The sequence below is a fragment of the Mobula birostris genome, chromosome 21, assembly GCF_030028105.1.
Source record: "Mobula birostris isolate sMobBir1 chromosome 21, sMobBir1.hap1, whole genome shotgun sequence".
Lineage (NCBI taxonomy): Eukaryota > Metazoa > Chordata > Chondrichthyes > Myliobatiformes > Myliobatidae > Mobula > Mobula birostris.
Genome location: NC_092390.1, coordinates 32,797,336 through 32,818,019, shown reverse-complemented (window position 1 = coordinate 32,818,019; position 20,684 = coordinate 32,797,336). Strand labels below are relative to the sequence as shown.

The 20,684-nt window shown below is 43.4% G+C and overlaps 1 protein-coding gene across 1 annotated transcript in view; it reads right to left on the bottom strand.

Annotated features, from left to right (window-relative positions):
* Positions 1–10,453, bottom strand: part of papss2b (3'-phosphoadenosine 5'-phosphosulfate synthase 2b) — a 91,952-nt gene extending 81,499 nt beyond the window's left edge. Inside the window, exon 1 of the mRNA XM_072239248.1 lies at positions 9,715–10,453. Coding sequence (XP_072095349.1) covers positions 9,715–9,786 — 72 coding nt within the window. The 5' untranslated portion in view covers positions 9,787–10,453. The remainder of the gene's footprint in view (positions 1–9,714) is intronic.
* Between the last annotated feature and the right edge of the window lie 10,231 nt (positions 10,454–20,684).

Sequence of the window (20,684 nt, the reverse complement as noted above, 5' to 3'; positions counted from 1 at the left end):
CCCACCAAACTTATTTCTGCATACCTCAACACTGTTTTATCCCCCCTTGTTCAATCCTGTCCTACCTATGTTTGTGACACTTCTCACACTCTGAAATGTTCCGATGATTTTAAGTTCCCTGGCCCCCACCGCTTTATTTTCACCATGGATGTCCAGTCCCATCAGGAAGGTCTCAAAGCTCTCTGCTTCTTTTTGGATTCCAGACCTAACCAGTTCCCCTCTACCACCACTCTGCTCCGTCTAGCGGAATTAGTCCTTACTCTTAATAATTTCTCCTTTGGCTCCTCCCACTTCCTCCAGACTAAAGATGTAGCTACAGGCACCCGTATGGGTCCCAGCTATGCCTGCCTTTTTGTTGGCTTTGCGGAACAATCTATGTTCCCAACCTATTCTGGTATCTGTCCCTCACTTTTCCTTCGCTACATCGACGACTGTATTGGCGCTGCTTCCTGCACGCATGCTGAGCTCATTGACTTCATTAACTTTGTCTCCAACTTTCACCCTGCCCTCAAGTTTACCTGATCCATTTCCGACACCTCCCTCCCCTTTCTAGATCTTTCTGTCTCTATCTCTGGAGACAGCTTATCTACTGATGTCTACTATAAACCTACTGACTCTCACAGCTATCTGGACTATTCCTCTTCTCACCCTGTCTCTTGCAAAAATGCCATCCCCTTCTCGCAATTCCTCCATCTCCGCCGCATCTGCTTTCAGGATGAGGCTTTTCATTCCAGGACGAGGGAGATGTCCTCCTTTTTTAAAGAAAGGGGCTTCCCTTCCTCCACCATCAACTCTGCTCTCAAATGCATCTTCCCCATTTCACGTACATCTGCTCTCACTCCATCCTCCCGCCACCCCACTAGGAATAGGGTTCCCCTTGCCCTCACCTACAACCCCACCAGCCTCCGGGTCCAACATATTATTCTCCGTAACTTCCGCCACCTCCAACGGGATCCCACCACTAAGCACATCTTTCCCTCCCCGCCTCTGCTTTCCGCAGGGATCGCTCCCTATGCGACTCCCTTGTCCATTCGTCCCCCCTATCCTTTCCCACCGATCTCCCTCCTGGAACTTATCCGTGTAAGCGGAACAAGTGCTACACATTCCCTTACACTTCCTCCCTTACCACCATTCAAGGCCCCAGACAGTCCTTCCAGGTGAGGTGACACTTCACCTGTGAGTCGGCTGGGGTGATATACTGCGTCCGGTGCTCCCGATGTGGCCTTCTATATATTGGCGAGACCCGACGCAGACTGGGAGATCATTTTGCTGAACACCTAAGCTCTGTCCACCAGAGAAAGCAGGATCTCCCAGTGGCCACACATTTTAATTCCACGTCCCATTCCCATTCTGATATGCCTATCCACGGCCTCCTCTACTGTAAAGATGAAGCCACACTCAGGTTGGAGGAACAACACCTTATATTCCGTCTGGGTAGCCTCCAACCTGATGGCATGAACATTGACTTCTCAAACTTCCGCTAATGCCCCACCTCCCCCTCGTACCCCATCCATTATTTATTTATATACACACATTCTTTTTCTCTCTCTCCTTTTTCTCCCTCTGTCCCTCTAACTATACCCCTTGCCCATCCTCCGGGCTTTTTCCCCCCTCCCCCTTTTCTTTCTCCCTGGGCCTCCTGTCCCATGATCATCTCATATCCCTTTTGCCAATCAACTGTCCAGCTCTTGGCTCCATCCCTCCCCCTTCTGTCTTCTCCTATCATTTTGGATCTCCCCCTCCCCCTCCCACTTTCAAATCTCTTACTAGCTCTTCCTTCAGTTAGTCCTGACGAAGGGTCTCAGCCCGAAATGTCGACTGTACCTCTTCCTAGAGATGCTGCCTGGCCTGCTGCGTTCACCAGCAACTTGTATGTGTGTTGCTTGAAATTCCAGCACCTGCAGATTTCCTTGTGTTTAGCTTTTCCTTGACTTTTTTCCTGCATTTCTGTGTATTCCGAGTTGTGCAACATAACTGGAATCAAGTTCTGTCGTACTTTTAGAAAGAAGGAAGTTTGAAGTTCTTGATGCTTTTGTAATACATTGCTAAGTTTTCTTTCAGCTTTGACGTAACATCCTTACAAGTAATTTTCTCATTTTCTAAATGTCGGTGAGGTATTCCAGTAACAGTTTCTGAATGAAGATGTTAGTAACTATTTAATTCTTGTTATGCTGCCACAGCCTTGTTTTTGCATGCTATTTCACCTTATGTCAGGAAAGGTAATTTGTCAGAAGTTGGCCCTGAGTGTTTTGAGACGGGCACTCTACACATGCATAGGTTGTATAACTTACCCCTCTGTGTTCACTTTCCCCGCAGAAAGCAACTAACACATAAAACTTGGAAGAAGATGAGACTCTGAAATGCCTTTCATATTCAACTTTCCAATATTTGTTGTTATGTACAAAGAAAGTACACAATATGCAGTTAAGTAAGGAAAAATGCGCTTTGGATTGCAGAGAATTTCTAAGTAACACTGAACAATGGCATTACTGTTGATAGATGTCCTTCCCTGTATATTGTATTATTCCATAACAGTGGAATTTGTGCATGCACAGGAGATATATTCAGCATTTTTACACGTTATTGCTTTCCAACTTAAAATTAGCTGGCAGATCCTCCATAAACAACAGTGATAAGTAAAGATTCATCTCATTGACTCGATCTGTGGCTGCGGACACAACTGTCACTAAAAACATGCTGGAGGATAATTGGTGACTTTACTTACATTGGTTTATAGTTTCTTAGTATTAATTTCATTCTGGCATCTGCTAGAGATGCATAGTAACAAAGATTACATCAAACAGACTAAGCAGCCAATTAAATTGAAGAATTCTTGCTAAAATCAAACTAGGAAGTATTAAATTCAACACACACAAAATGCCGGAGGAACTCAGCAGGCCAGCTGCATCTATAGAGAAGAGTACAGTCGACATTTCGGGCCAAGACCCTTCATCAGGACTGGAAAAAAAAGATGAGGATCAGAGTGAGAGAGTGGGGGAGGGGAAGAAGAAACAAAAGGTGAGAGGTGAAACTGGGAGGGGGGAGGAGTGAAGTAAAGAGCTGGGAAGTTGATTGGTGAAAGAGATACAGGGCTGGAGAAGGGGGAATCTGATAGGAGTCGACAAAGGTCATGGAAGAAAGAAAAGGGGGAGGTGATAGGCTGGTAAGAAGGTAAGATGAAAGAGGAAAGTGAGAATGGAGAATAGTGAAGGGGGGAGCATTATCGGAAGTTCGAGAAATCGATGCTCATGGATGCTACCCATAAGGTGTTGCTCCTCCAATCTGAGTGTGGCCTCATCATGACATGGACTGACATATTGGGATGGGATTGGGAAGTGGAAGTAAAATGGGTTGCCACTGGGAGATCCCACTTTTCTGGCAGACGGAGCATAGATGTTTGACGAAGCAGTCCCCTAATCTATGTCAGGTCTCACTAATACACAGCAGGCCACACTGGGAGATTTGGATACAGTAGATGACCCGAACAGACTCACAGGTGAAGAGAGTCTCACTGGAAAGCCTGTTTGGGGCCCTGAATGGTAGTAAGGGAGGAAGTGTAGGGGCAGGTGTAGCACTTGTTCCGCTTGCAAGAATAAGTGCCAGGAGGAAGATCAGTGGGGAGGGACAAATGGACAAGGGATTCGTGTAGGGAGCGATCAATGTGGAAAGCAGAAGGTGGGAGGATGGGGAAGAGGTGCCTGGTGGTTGGATCCCGCTGGAGATGGCGAAAGTTGCGGAGGATTATGTGCTGTATGCAGAGGCTGGTGGGGTGGTAGGCGAGGACAAGAGGAACCCTATCCCTGGTGGCACGGCGGGAAGATGGGGTGAGGCAGACACTGGCGAGATGTGTTTGAGGGCAGAGTTGATGGTGGAGGAAGGGAAGCCACTTTCTTTGAAGAAGGAGGACATCTCCTTAGTTCTGGAATGAAAACCCTCATCATGAGAATAGATGTGGGGGAGATGGACGAATTGAGAGAAGGGGATGGCATTTTAACAAGTAACAGGGTGGGAAGAGGTATAGTCCAGGTAGCTGTGAGTCAGTGTGGGTTTATAATAGACATCAATAAACATCTCTGGTGCTCCTCTCCCTTCTCTTTCTTCCATGGCCTTCTATCCTCTCCTATCAGATTCCCCTTTCTTCAACCTCTTCCATCAATCAACTTCCCAGCTCTTTAATTCACTCCTCCCCCCTCCCAGTTTCAACTATCATCTTGTCATTTCTTCCTCCCCTCCCCTCCCCCCACTTTCTTACTCTGACTCCTCATCTTTTTTTCTAGTCCCGAAGAAGGATCTCGGCCCAAAATGTCGACAGTACTCATTTATAGATGCTGCCTGGCCTGCTGAGTTCCTTCAGCATTTTGTGTGTGTTGCTTGGGTTTCCAGCATCTGCAGATTTTCTCTTGTTTAAGTATTAAATTCAAATGTCTTAATGTTATAGAGATTAAAGTATACTCTGTGGCCACATTATTAGTCACAGGAGTGAAATCCAGTGTGGTATTCTGCTGCTGTAGCCCCCCTAGTTCAAGGTTTGATGTGTTGAGCATTCAAAGATGTTCTTTTGCCCACAGTTGTAACATGTGGTTATTTGAGTTACTGTCGCCTTCCTGTCAGCTTGAACCAGTTTGGCCATTCTCCTGTGACACAAATTTTTGTCCACAAAACTGGTGCTCACTGAACATTTCTTTTTTTGTTTCTCACACCATTCCCTGTAAATTCTAGAGACTGTTGTGTGTGAAAATCCCAGGAGAGCAGCAGGTTCGAAGATACGCAAACCACACAGTCTGACATCAACAATCACTCCACAGTCAAAGTTGCTTAGATCACATTTCTTTCCCAACCTGATGTTTGGTCTGAACAACATCCGACCCTCTTGACCATGTCTGCATGCTTTTGCATTGATTTGCTGCCACGTGATTGGCTGATTAGATATTTGCATTAATGAGCAGCTGTACAGGTGTACCTAATAAAGTGGACATCGAGTGTAAATTTGGGACATGTACACGAGATTGAATGGTAAAATGAAATGAAGAATTTTAACAACCACATAACTTGGAAATAATGTGGAAGAATTATGAACCTCAAATAAGACCATTTCTCAGAGCCAAGAAAGAATAAAATTACTTGTTTTAATGAAGTAATGATGGAATATTGCACATTTAGAGTTGTACCACATTCAACATGTTCACGTTTTTGAGTAAACTTGTCAATTCAACAACTTCAAAAGACTGTTATCTGCAGTGATTTCAGCAGCACATGCTGTGATGTAGGATATAACTGAATGACTCAGGAAATTTAGATCATTGTTATTTCCATACGAGGTGGGGGCAAGCTTCTAAGTTGCCATTGGCTTCACATTTTGGGAGGCCAATAATGTCTCCTTTAATTTTGGCATATTCCTTAAGAGAAGATAAAAACATCTTCTTTGAATCAGAATCAAAATCGAATTTGTTATCACTGACATGCAGCATGTCATGAAATGTTTTCTGGCAGCAGTACAAGGTATAAAAATTACTACAAGTTACAAAACAAAATAGAGGAATCGCCAGGTAGTGTTCATAAATCTCTCACTTCTTATGACCTCCATGTGCCTGCTTCCATTGTCTTTGCAGAAGATATAGCTTCCTGGCTTGCTCAGCACGCTTGAGGAAATACAGCATTATCATTGTGACTAGATAAGGTGGATGTGGAGAAGATGTTTCCTATGGTGGGGGTATCCAGAACTAGATGGCACAGCGTCAAAATTGAGGGGAGACCTTTTATAATAGAGGTAAGGAGGAATTTTTTTGCCAGAGAGTAGTGAATCAGTGGAATGCTTTACCACAGACTGTGGTGGAGGCCAGGTCTGTGGGTATATTAAAAGCAGAAGTTGATAGCTTCCCGATTGGTCAGGGCATCAAAGGATATGGCGAGAAGACAGGTGTATGGGGTTGAGTGGGATCTGGGATCAGCCATGATGGAATGGCGGAGCAGACTCGATGGGCTGATTGGCCTAATTCTGCTCCTATGTCATGGTCTAATGGTCTAAAACACTGAAAAGCAGAAAGAAACCAATGTAAAGTACAGTCCAATAACCACATACATCTCAGAATATGGGAAATGTCTTTCTGTCTGCATATGAGGAGAGCAGCCGCACGAACTCAGTCCTTCCATAAAGAGTAACCGCTGACCCAGGTCCGAACGCACTGATCCAGCTGTTGACCGCCCGTCTCTGCTGGGAGGCATCGCGGATGCCGCAATCACCTCAATGCTTCAATCTTCCTCGCCACTTCATGACCCCACACCTCATCCACGAGGTCTTTTCCACGAGTCATCTTGTGTTGTCGGACCTTGGTGGCCCCTTGGTCTGCGTGTGATGGTCTCCCTCCCCCTCTTGATAGGTACTCAATTGTTTATCAACATGTATTATTAGATGTGAGAGGATTGCAGGAATTTATCTGATCTGAAGAAAGGACAACAGTACCTCTACTTCCTTAGAGGTGGGCAAAGATTCGACATGGCATCTAAGACTTTGACATACTTCCAGAGGTGTGTGGTGGGGAGTATATTGACTGGTTGCATCATGACCTAGTATGGAAACACCAGCGCCCTTGTACAGAAAAGCCAACAGAAAATAATGGATACAGCCCAGTGCATCATGGGTAAAGCCCTCCCCACCATTGACCAAATCTACAAGGAACACTGTTGCAGGAAAGCAGCATCCATCATCACGGACTCCCACCATCTAGGTCTAGCTCTCTTCACACTGCTGCCATCAAGAAGAAGGTACAACCGCCTCAGGTCTCACACCACCAGGTTCAGGAATAGTTACTCCCCCTCAACCATCAGGCTCTTGAACCAGTGGGGATAACTTCACTCACTGAACTGTTCCCACAACCTATGGACTCACTTTGAAGGACTCTTCGTCTTATGTTCTCGATATTCATTGTTTATTTATTTATTTCTTTTTTTTGTATTTTCACAGTTTGTCTTTTTGTACATTGGTTGTTGCCCATCCTGCTGTGCGTGGTCTTTCACTGATTCTATTGTGTTTTTTGTATTTGCTGAATTGCCCACAAGAAAATGAATCTCAGGGTTGTATATAGTAACATTTACAGTATCTACTTTGATAATAAATTTCTTTGAAACTTGATTGGTTGATTCTGGTAGCTCAAACTACTTTCCTTCCTCAGCAGGTCAGGCAGCATCTATGGAGAGGAATAAACGTTTAACATTTTGGTCTGAATCCAAGGGTCTCTCTATAGATGCCACCTGAGCTGCTGGCTTCATCCAGCATTTTGTGTGTGTTGTTCTGGATTTACAACATCTATAGAGTCTCTTGTGTTTATATTTTTCTTCCTGCTTCTACACTGTTCCCCAAACTGCAGCTGGTCTCCAAAGTTTCCTTAATGTATGAGGGTAAAGTGCAAGCCACACCATTCATCTAGAGATTGAGTAGAATTCTGCCACTATTGACTCAAATCTAGGTTATTCCCCAGTAGCATTTTCATTAAAGTTTTCTATAAGTTTTCTGGGATTATTGCAATGTGTGCAACTCAGCATTGATCCCAATGAGCTCTGCCAAAAGCAGGCAAGAACCAAAGCATTCCTTCATTTCAATTATCTTGAGATAAAGGGCAATATTTACAGGTGTTAACATGATTGGTTATTTGTATCTGTTTCGACAAGGAGAGATAGATGAACAGTTTTTTCAGCAACTCATTTTGGAAATCTTAAAGTAAGGTTATGTCAGGCTAATCTTTATCCTAGAAACACACTGACCAAAAGTTCACCAACCCTGACATAGGCCTTATCCACTCAAAGTTCATTTCACCCTGGACTGGGCACGTAAAGGAGATTAAACTCTAGGGAAGTATGTGGAAAATGTGATTGAGTGATTGCACTGAGAGCCACTATTGGGGCAAATGTGTCAAATGTCCTCCTTTTATGACAACGTGAAATTTAAAAGGAATATTTATTTAAGCCTAAAAGGATGAACCAGTTATATCACAGAGTTATAATTACAGACAAACGGCACAGAAACAGACAAATCAGCCCACCGTGTCCATGCTGGCTATTTTGCTCATCTACCTGTGTTAAGACTATATCATCTTATACCTCGTTAAGCGTTTGTCTAAATACTCCTTAAATGTAGAAATTGTATTTGATTCCACCATCTTCTCTGTCTGCTTCTTCCAAGTATCAAGCACTCAGATACTCCTCGCACCTTTAAAATTCCTTCCAGTCACCTTAAATCTATACTCTTTGGCCTTGATGCTCTTCTGTATTTCACCATTATTAACTATTTCACCATTATTTAACTATTTATTACTATTTTCTATTACTATTCTATTACTATTTATTATTTCTATGACTATTACTATTTACTAATAGTAATATTACCATTACTATTTCTATTACTATTTATTATTTATGGTGCAACTGTAACGAAAACCAATTTCCCCCGGGATCAATAAAGTATGACTATGACTACGATTGCTTGCTAAATTAAACTTCATATTAAAGTGGAAAAAAATGTCCCCGAAGCACATCTTGACATGGAAATTTCTTCCAGAAATTCCCAAGTTTCTCTGTGGCAACATTAACCCATAACTGAATCACTGTGACCAAGATAAATTGGAAAGTCCGACACTAAATCAAGCATTGATCTTGAAAAGCACTAGAGAAACCAACTGCACCTTGTTGGGATCTGAGATGTGAACAGAGCACTGTAAATAGAAAAAATAAGAAAAAGTTTCAATAAGTGCTTTTCACCAGGCAGGAGACCTGTCTGCTTTCACCACACTGACCCAACCTATCGTGACCAGCTGAGCCGCCCTCTAAAAACACTGCACGTCAGTGTGGTTCTTCTTAAAAAGTACGTCCGCACCTAACTGTCAGGAGGCAGCGAGCACCATCCAATCCGTATTCGGCATTCATGGAAGGAAATGCCAAAAAAAAACCCAACATCGCCAGGGAATAGGTCTGATTTCATACTGAACTGTGAAAGGTTTGCTTTCATGAATGAGCCACTGTTCATAATGTACAATCAATGTTTGTGCACTCAGCACAGGCATACAAGTGACACCCTAGACGGCTCAGACAAGAACATACTGTATTTAGGACCTATTGAAAAGCACAGCTTTGTATCACTCATTCCAACAGTAAGTAATGAACACCTATATAATCTCCGTAAATCATCCCTCTATTCAGACATTGGGTTGTAGTAAAAACTACAACGTGCTTTTAAAACTACTTGCAACGAGAACTAATTCACTGTATTGAATAATTATGCCGTTCAATACTACTGGGCTCTTCTTAAATATATATTTTATATTTGCGTTATTCAATGGCTGCGATATTCGTAAATCCATCCAGGTTGATGCAATTCAGCTGTGCTTCGTCCAAATAATATTCTTCTGCGGTATAATCTGCACATTACATACAGAGTTCGCATTGTGAGCGCATATTAACATTCTGCTGTGCTCACATATCCGTTCAAAGTTGCTGTTAGTACGAGGACCAGGACTTCGGCTGCCTGGGGAAAGGGGTGCCACCATCCTTGACGCGCCTGACCATCAGTGCACAATGGTGCCGGGCTAAAGGAATCCACTCACAGCATCTTGAGCGGCGTTAGTTCCTCCACACAATTAAAAGTTCTACCTGGATGACAACAGACTCTGCTCTGTAACGCCCGAGCTTCAACTTGCGCCTCCGCCCCCCAAACCCATGGCTTACCGTGCGCGTTTTCCAAATCTCTGACATGTTCAGATGTGTCCGCGGAGTCAGAAGGGCCTTAAACGGGATCATGTCTTTCTCTGGCTGCCCTGATGGAATTGGCTGGGCAGGGAGGGGAGCTACGATGGCTTTTTAAGTCACCCAGACACGTAGCATTCCCCTCTTCCCAGCCCCAGAAAACCGATCTGCATGTTAATACCCGGCCACGTCATTGCCGGCTGGTGGAAGCACAGGAAACTGTGCTCTCACTTACTCGAAAAAGTGAAGAGAGGCGCCTGCTGTCTAAGGGCAATGGTCATAGCGAAGATGCAGAAAGTTGAGCGCGTATAGAAGGCGCCCACCGGGGTCGAAATCAGGCAGGGTTCGGAGCTGAAGTGCAGACTTCCAGGGAGATCCCTTCCCCTTTTGCGCCAGTTTGCGTTTCATTTCATGTTTGCTGAGGACTGCCGCGTTTGCACCGAGCTTTTGTGTTTGTCGGCGCTGTGGAAGATTTGCCCCATCAACCCCCCTCTCCCACTGATTTAAATGGAGAGGCCCAGTCTTGGTACGGCAAATTCTTCCGCTCATGTTTTGACGATATGGACGTGAATCTTAACTTTCTCCCTCTCTCTGACCATTGTTGAATTGAAGTTCGGAAGACTAAAGTTTGCGGAAATCACCGCTTCTTTGAGACTGTTCCAATATCCTTCCCTCCCTATAAGGCAGCTTTTCCCTTTCGTGCATGTCTAACCTCAGCCGGCGATAAGTTTCAGACCAACAGCTCTGGGACCCACAATGTTCCCATTCACTTTGCTTGAGTGGCGTTCACTTCCTCCTCAGTCTCAGTGCGGATATAGGAACATCACATGATTGCTAGACTCTTTTTGAAGCTCCCTTGCTGGCTTTGTGCCCTCACTTTTCATAAAAGTCCATAAGACCATAGGAGCAGAATTAGCTATTCAGCCCAGTAAATCTGCTCTACCGTTGCCAGCATGGCTGATTCGTTACCCCACTCAACTCCTTTCTCCTGCTCTCTCCCCGTATCTGTTGATGCCATTACCAATCAAGAACATATTGACCTTCACATTAAATATACCCATTAACATGGCCTTCATAGCAGTCTGTGGCAATGAATTGCACAGGTTCACCACTCTCTGACTAAAGAAATTCCTCCTCACCTCTGCTCTAGAGGGAGGTCCTTCCATTCTGCAGTTGTGCCCTCTGGTCTAGACACTCTGACTATGGGAAACGTCCTCTGAATCTTCACTCAACCTAGGCCTTTCAATATTTGAAAGGAGATCCCTCCTCATTCAACTAATCTCCAGTGAGTACAGGCTCTGAGTCATCAAATGCTCCTGAACAGGTCAACTTATTCAAGGCATTGTTGTCTAAACAGCTAAGACCAACTCACTCCCAACTTCCATTCTTGCACATAGACTGTACAGCTCAGGAGCAGGCCCTTTGGTGATAATGTTGTGCTTAACTAATTAAACTAGTAATTAATCCAATCCACTCTGCCTGCACAATGTGCACATGCTCTGCATATTCATGTGCTTACCTGAAAGCATTTTAAATACCTCTCTCCTATTTGTCACCACAACTGCTAGTGGCAATGCATTTCAGACACCCATCACTCTGTGTAAAAGAAACTGTGTATTGTGCTTCTCCTTTGGGTTTACTCCTTCTCACTTTCAATGATACCCTCTAGTTTTAGACATTTTGAACCTGGGCAATAGTTGTCTGCTCTATCAACGCCTCTCATAACCTTATAAACTTCTGTCAGGTTTTCCTTCAGCTTCCACCACCCCAGTGAGAACATTCCAAGTTTGTCCAGTCTCTCCTGTACCACATCCTCTCTAATCCACCCAGCATCCTGGGAAACCTCTAATGCGTCCTCTACAAAGCATCCATAACCTTCCTATAATGGGACAACCAGAATTAAATGCAATACTCCAAAGGTGGCCTAACTAGAGTTTAATAAAACTGCAACGTAACTTACAGACTCTTGAACTTTATTCCACTGCTAATAAAGACAAGTATATCATTTAACCAACACACATCAAAGTTGCTGGTGAACGCAGCAGGCCAGGCAGCATCTCTAGGAAGAGGTACAGTCGACGTTTCAGGCCGAGACCCTTCATCAGTATATCATTTGCCATCTTTACCACCATGTGCAGCCATTTTCAGGGAGCTGTAGAGTTGGACCGGCATCCTCTTTACATAAATGCTGTTAAATGCCCTATCTTTAAGTATCCTGTCCCTTTTCATTTGATCTCCAAAAATGCAACACTTCACACTTGGCTGGATTAAATTCCATCCGCCATTTCTCTGAGGCCTTCTGCAGCTGATCTATATCCTGCTGTATCTGTTGGTAATCTTCAAACTCACTAACCCAACTATCCACATATTCATTCATGTCATTTATATACTGTATGTCGTAACAGCAGGTCCCAGTATGAATTCCTATAGATCAGCACTAATCACAGACCTCCAGCCAAAATAATTAAGACCAACTATTTCTCTCTGTCTTCTATTGGCAAACCAGTTTGAATCCAAATGGCCAAGTCGCTGAGGATCTCATGCACCTTAACTTTCTAGTTAAGCCTTCCACAGGGAACCTTATTTTAGTCCTTGTCCTCTTAATTTAAAATTAATTTTACTATGTTTCATAGACTTTCAGTATAGTTTTTTGTTCCTAATAGCTTTGTATCTGCCACTCCACCCTCCACTTGACCCTCCATTACTATGCCAAGTAGCACTGCATCTTCAGCCATTTCCACCTTGTCGCTGGAGCCCAGACTCAAATTTTCTCCCCACATCTGACTCTTACTCTGTATGACTCGTTTCAATTTAAGTTAATAAGTAAAAACATTTTGCTGACTATTTCCAAGTGCAAACCTGTTTTGGAGACACGGGAGATGGCAGATGCTGGAGTCTGGAGTGAGACCAACTGTTGACTTAGTGGTGGTTTTGTGGAATACACTCACTCCATCTGTAGTTGCCATCCTGACCAGCCAGTTGCACACCATTTCATCTCCCCCTCTTACTCCCACACCGATCTGCCAGTGCTCAGCCTTCTGCATTGCCAGGACAAGGTCAAGTACAAACTCAAAAGACATCACCTGGGCTGTCTACCACCCAATGGCATGAACATTGTATTTTACGGCTTTGGCAACCCACCTTTCCTATGGTCCCTTCGCTTTCCATCTTGTTTCCCCTCCCACGACCTAGCATCAATACTCCCCACCCCCAGGTCCATCTGCCTATCACACACCCACTACACTTCCTGCTTTTCCTGTCCCCTCTCCCTATCGATCCATCAGTCTCCCATGCGTTCCTTATCTGATTTCATTTATCACTTTCCTTAGTCCCCAGATTCCAGCATCTGCAGCCTAATGTTCCCACATGTCACCTTGCAGCCTCCTTCACTACCTCCCCCCTCTCCTTCCCCTCACCTGGATCCATCCAGCCACCTGGCAGCCCCACTCTCAACCTTCCCCCTTGCCTCTTTATTCTGGCTATCTCCCCTCTACACTCTCATCCCTGATGCACCAAAGCTCCCTTTCTCCCACAGATGCTGCTCGAACTGCCGTGTTCCTCCTGCCGTTTGGTTTTTAGTAAACCAGCTTAGTTGAGAGAATGGCCGTCAGTAGGCGTATTAAAAATATTTTAATTTTTAAAAATAAAAATAGTTAAACTAGAATCCATCAGAAGTTCTTTTGGAATGAAGAGTGAAGTAGTTCTCATGCAATGAAGAATTTGAGAGAGTGAAAAATGTTACCAGAGGTGTCCAAGAAGATAACTGCATAACTTTAATCTCTTCAGTGTAACATTTTATTACTTGTCAAAACAAAGAAATAAATGAGCTGGGAATGCCCTTGGGTGTAACGGAAGGAGATGCTATGAAAAGGAATATTAACCGCATAAAATAGGTTTTGCTGAACTGCAGCAAAGAATTGAGAAAAGGGAGCATAGTCTTTCAAAATGTTCAGTGCTGCTACTTGGCTCAATATCATTTGGTGAAAGGCTATGCAAGATTTAGAGCAGCGAGTATTTCAGTTAAACAGTGACATATTTGTAGGCAAAGCAGTGAAGGCAAAGAACTGAAAGTTAGATTAAGGTCAGGACAACCCTTTTTAAATGGATACAGGTAGTCTGTGTTGTATCATGAATACTGTAGCATTAATTGTCCATCAAAGCTCTACCCTTAAAACCCTTAAGGTTCTTGGAATGAAATCAGATAGGACCATTTTTTTGCTGAGCTTCATTCTAAATTAAATTACTATTCCTAGGCCAGCCAACACAATAGGGAATTCATATGGAAAATACTGTAGGTAACTGTTAAGCATATAGGAATAAAAGAAACAGGAGAAGAGAAAGTCATTTGACCATGTAAAATCTGTTCCACTATTCATTGAGATCATGACTCAGACTCATCTACCTGTACCACCCCCTGATTATTCCATTCCCTTTATATTTGTCAATGAACACAATGACTGAGCAATGTCATCCAGGCCAGAGATACTCTGCATCTCAGCTCTAAATGGCCTGCCACTTTTCTCAAATGGCTCCCCATCTCTATCCAAGTTCAAGTTCTAGTTTATTGTCATTCAATCATGTGCACAGATGAAGAAAACAGCATTCCTCAGCACCCAGCTGCAAAACACATTCAGAACATTCAATAATATCAACAGAATAATATTAACAGATAAAAAATATTCTGTAGATCTACAAGTTGACATGAAGTGCATATACGACATACAGTTAAATATACAACAGTATTACTGCTGATAGCACTGTCATAAATATTGTGTACTGGGTACTGAGTGGTAGCAAGGTATTCAGAAGTCACGGTGCCCGGGGGAAGAAGCTGTGCCCACCCTAACAGTCCTTGTTCTGATACTGCTGTACCTTCTGCCTGACAGTAGGAAGTCAAAGAGATTGTGGGACGGATGGGAAAGGTCATTGAGAATGCGGAGGGCTCTGTGAATGGGCCACTTCTGTTGGTGGTCCTGGAGGGCCCTTTGAGAATTTTCAGTGAATTCTCCCCTCATTCTTTCAAATCTAAAAGAAAACTGTCCCAGTCCACTTAAGCTCATATGGCAAATCCACCATTCCTGGAACCAGTCGATTAAATCTTTTTTGCACCCCATCTTTGACAAGAACATTCTTCCTTTGGTGAGAAGATCAGTATTGCTGGTGTTCCTAACAAGCAGTCTCCTGAAGAAACTCATGGGTCAAGCAGTGAGTCCTGATGCAGGGGTTTGACCCCAATCATCAGCAATTTCTTTCCCCCCACAGTTACCGCTCAACCCACTGAGACCCTCCGGAAGATTGTCTGCTGTCCAGATTCCAGTGTCTGCTGTCTCTTGTTGCTCTCTTGCTGGCTGGCTGTCATCTGCAGGAGGAACAGGAAGCTGCCAGGGAGATATGGAAGCCGAATGTGAATCTGAGGCATGAATACATATGTCACCATTAACAGAGGTGGGTCAATCATTCCCTTTGCACACACACTTGCATTATATCTGTAGGAGCTGTGTTTCGGGGCTGTATCTGAGATCCAACCAGCATTACTACTTGATCAATGACCTCTCTTCCATAAGATCTCAAGGTCTCTCTCTACATCAACAACGATAAGGGTCCTTCTTTAGCTGTATACTGTCCATTTACACTTGGTCTCCCAAAGTGCAACACTACACACTTGGCCGGATTAAACTCCATCAACCATTTCTTTGCTGCCTTCTGCAGCTGATCTATATCCTGCTGTACTTTTTGGCAACCCACCACACTATCCACACGCAATGTCACCAATCTTTGTATCATCTACAAACCTATTAACTCACCTATCCACATTCTCATTCATGTCATTTATATATCAGAAGCAGCAGAAGTCCCAGTATGGATATCTGAGGATCAGGACAAACACAAATCTCCATCTAGAATAAGTACCATCAACTACTACCCTCTGTTGTCTATGGCCAAGCCAATTCTGAATCCAAACGGCCAAATCATTGCCAGTCTCATGCATCTTAATCTTGTGGATAAGCCTACAATGTGCTTCTTTATCTAGTCCTTATCCATCAACTTTAAAATTATCTCTACAATGTTTCATGGAACTCCTCTTACTTATTGCTTTAGGCTCCCACTACTTTTTTTTTAATTATATTTTTTGCTCAGCATTACAAAACTTTCAATTTCCAGATACACTTACATTTACATTTCTTCCCCTCACAGATATCAGGCATCAGAACACTTCCATCAAAATATAGACATCACCACAACATCCTATATAAAAGCCCTTATTAGTATAGCAGACAGGTTTACATCTATATACTGCAGAAAAGGTTGCCATGTTTTATGAAAACTATTTGTTTTTGAGTGTAACATACATGTCAAAAAGTCCAAAGGAATATATTCCATAATTAATTTATGCCGAACAAAATGTCCAGGGGCCTTATCAGATATCCAACAAAGTAAAATGTTCTTCCTCGCACAAAAAGTCAGGATGTTAAAAAGATTTTCTGATGTGCATTAATAATACAACTGTTGGGTAAGCCTAAGAGAAAAGACACTGGGTCCAGTTCAAGCTCCATCTTCAGAATCTTTTCCATTTCATCCAAAATATCACTCCAGTATGCCTAAGGTCTGGGACAAGTCCAAAAACAGTGGGTGAAAGTTCCAGTATTTACTTTACATTTAAAACACATTGGAGAAACCCCCGTCTTAAATTTTGAGAGACGATCTGGAGTCAGATGGGCTCTATGCAGAATTTTGAGTTGCAATGCTTTAGTTCTATTACAAACTGAAATCCTCTTTGCATTATCACAGATGTCTTCCCATGTTTCAGCTGTAATTTCTACTCCCAGCTCTTCCTCCCATACCCTTCCCAGCTGCTCAGTCTCTCCACAAGAACATTCCCTCAGGATGCTGTAAAAAGTACTAACAGTACTTAAGAATTAGAGATATTAGCTTTTCTCAATGATGGTGGGAGGAGACCATAACTAAATGCGTGATTGAATATGTTTAGCATAGGGTCTGATAATAACCCTGTGAACTCTTTATAGAATTCACTAGTGAGTCCATCAGGACCAGGGGCCTTCCCACTTTGGAGCTGTCTCACAGCTTCCTGTATCTCATGTATCGATAACGGAGCATTGAGGAGGGACTCTTGTTCAGAAGAAATGCCTAGGAGATCTAAATTCCTGAAAAAGGACTCCATCCTAGATTGTCCATCATTACATTGCTCAGATTGATACAGTTCAGAATAAAAATTCTTAAACACAACATTAATCATTTTAGAATTACTAGTGAGGGCTCCTGTCCCATCCCTATTTGAAGCAGTAGTCTGAGAAGCATTTTCCTTTCTAGCTAAATAAGCCAATTACCTACCTGGTTTCTCACCATGTTCAAACAATCGTTGTTTAGCAAATGACCCGTTTGCTAAGCGACCATTGAGCATGTTATTGTCCATAACCAGGGCTACACAATATACTGTATACATTCTTTAGCCCAACGTGTCCAGAAAAGTTTTAGCTTTGCCAGGAGAACGAAATATCTTGGTGGTCCTGTTGTAGGTGATTCTCAGCGCCGCTGGGTATAGCGTAAAGTACTGGATTCTGGATTCCCTCAGCCGCTTCTTTACCTGGTTGAGTTCCTTGTGCTTCCGAATAACGGCTGCTGAAAAAACTTGAAAAAATGTAAGCCTGGATCCCTCATATATTAAAGCCTGACCATCAGTCTCACGGCGCCTCGAAGCCTCCATCACTCTTTGCTTATCACCGAAATTATGGAACCGCAGGAGGATGGGTGGAGGGTGTTGGCCTGGGCCCGGTTTTGGCGCCAGCGTACGGTGAGTTCTTTCCACTTTAATCCGTCCAGCCTTGGTTTCCAAATCAAGGAAATTAGGCAGCCAGCCCTCAAAAAACTTCACCGGTTGGCTGCCTTCTGTACCTTCAGGTAGACCGATAATTCGTATATTCTTTCTCCTACCTCTGTTCTCAAGATCATCGATATAGTCAGACAGGCTTTGAACTTGCTTTTCTAGCGCCTGGATGCGGCTTTGGGCCTGATCAGTTACAGTTTCTACTGCGGAGACTGGGCCCTCGACTTCGGTCGTTCTTGTATCAACATTTTTAAGCTCCAATGTGTGATTTTGGAGTGTTAGAGAGAGTGGAGACAGCTTCCCTTCCATCATCTTGGATATGTTCTCTGCAGCTTCCTGAATTACTTGATGAAAAGTAGGGTCCAATGTGTTAGCATAGCTAGCAATAGCTAGCTCCTCAGCCCCGGGCGAATGCTCTGTGCAGCCCAACTTGGCTGCTTTTTTAGTACCTTTCGATGGCATGGTGTTGAAGCAGCTCAAAAAAAATACTCATCAATGTTCTCGTCATTAAATCCAACATTTGAGCATTTAAAAAAAAGGTTGAAATGGATAGGTTTATATGTGAAATTATCAGTGTCGTGATGTTGAGCTCAGCAAAGCAGACTTCTCACTGCGCCGCCATCTTGAAACCCTCAGGCTCCCACTATTTTTACATCTGCTACTCCAATTCTCCACTCAACTCTCCATTATTGGCCGGGGTACCATTGAATTTTCGGCCTTTGCTACCCTACTCTCTGGAGCCCAGACTCAAACGTTCTCTTCCAATCTCACCTTATATTGTATATCTTTGGGCTTCTGTCTCAGTTTAAGTTAATAAGTGAAAATACCTTGCTGAATACAGTATTTCCAAGTCCAAACCTACATTGGAGACACAGGAGACTGCAGTTGCTGGAGTCTGGAGTGAGACCAACCGTAGTCTAGGTGATAGTTTTCTGTCCGCAGATGAAATCCTGACCTCCTGGTTGCACACCATTTTATCTCCCTCTCCTATTCCCAGGCTGATCTGCGAGTCCCTGGCCTTCTCGACTGCCAGGATGAGGCCAACTACAAATTCAAAAGGACAGCATCTCATAATACACTAGGGCAGTCGGGGTACCACCCAATGGTATGAACACTGAATTTCATAGCACTGGTAACCCACACTCCCTGTGTTCCCTCCAACTCCATCTTCTTTCTTCTCCCACCACTTAGTTTCATTAACCCTGCCGTCCAGTCCATCTGTCTGCACTCTCTGGTTTTCCTGTCCCCTTTCCCTATTGGTTCCATCAGCCCTCATTCATCTCTTATCACTTTGTCCCCAGATTCCAGTATCTGTAGCCTCTTGTTTCCACATATCACCTTCCAGACTCCTTCAACACCTTCCCCCTCTCTTTCCCTTCACCTGGATCCATCAGTCAAGCATCTCCCTTTCTCATCTTGTTTCACCTGTCACCTGGCAGCCCCACTCTCAACTCTCCCCCTTGCCTCTTTATGCTGGCTATCTCCCCTCTGCATTCTCATCCCTGATGCATCAAAGCTCCCTTTCTCCCACAGATGCTGCTCGAACTTCCGCGTTCCTCCTGCTGTTTGTTTTTGTTTGCAAACCAGTTTAGTTGAGAGAATGGCAGTGAATAGACATATTTAAAATACTTTTCTCTCTCTTAGTTAAATTAGATTCCATCAGCAGTTCTTTTGATTTTGCATTCACTGTATTTAATGCAATGAAAGATTTTTAGACAATGTAAAAAGTCATAGAATGTGTTCAGGAAATAGCTAAGTGGCTTTAATCTTTTAAATGCAAATTTTTATTACTTGCCAAAACAAATAATTAATTAATATTCTATCCAGATGAGGATGGTCATACCCTTGGATGTAATGGGAGGAGAAGCTACAAGAAAGGAATGCTAACTGAATAAGATGTTCAGCACAGCACTGTGGGCCGAAGGGCCTGTATTGTGCTGTAATTTTTCTACGTTCCTAAGATTAGGTTTAATACTGAGTTGCGAGAAAGAATTGAGAAAGGGGAGCATAGCCTTTCGACATGTTCAGAACTGCTACTTGGCTCAATATCATTTGATGAGAGGGGATGCAAGATTTAGAACAGGAAATATTTCAGTTAAGTTGTGACATATTTGTAGGCAAAGCAGTGAGATTGTATTTACTGAATAACTGAAAGTTAGATTTAGGTCAGGATAACTTTTTAAATGAATGCAAGTGGTATCCTGTCAAGATGGCACTGAGCTGTGGTCTCCATTGAGATGTTGGTTCATACTTAGTTGTTTAAGTTCATAGGGATGATATTGGGGACAGAGAGAGGAGTTAGGGGTGAGTTTAGAGTTTAGGCACAGCGATGTGGGGAGAGTTAGGGGTCAAGCCTCTGTTCCATGCTCCACACTCCTGGTTTGAAGTCTAGCGACATAACTGGGCGATGAGTAACATTCAGAGTGTAAGCCTCAAGGTCAGGATAACTCTTTATAAACAAACACGAATAAAATGTGTTGTAGCATGTGTTGTATGTGTTGTGATTCCTCAGGCCTGGGAAATATTCACCCTGCATCTATCCAGACAAGCCTTTAAGCATTGTGTAAATTTCATTAAGTTCTCCTCTCCTCTATTTAAAAGAAAACTGTTCCAGTCTGCTTAAACTCATTAGACAAATCAACACCACTGGAAACAGACCAGCAAACCTTTACTGGAATCTCCCTATGATAAATACATTTTCCTTTGGTGAAGAGACCAACTTTGTTACCATTCCAGAGCATCAAACAATCTCCTGAAGGAACTCATTGCATTGAGCAGTGAGTCCTGAAATGGGGTTTTGACCCCAATCATCAGCAATTCCTTTCCTCCCACAGTTACTGCCCGACCCACTGAGTTCCTCCAGAAGATTATTTGTTGTTCCAGATTCCAGCATCTGAATTCTCTTGTGTCCCTCTTCCGTTCCTTTCCATGCCTCGTTGCAACCTTGCTGTTCCTTTAGCATTTGTCTGCGGCGGGTTGCTAGCTCAGTGCTCAACCCAGCACGAGTGGAGAGCATTCAAGGAGCTGGCTGGATTCGAAGCAGGCCCCACTCACCTTGAAGTCTGATGTGGGTGCTACTACACCACCACTCGCCATTGTTTTTCTTGGT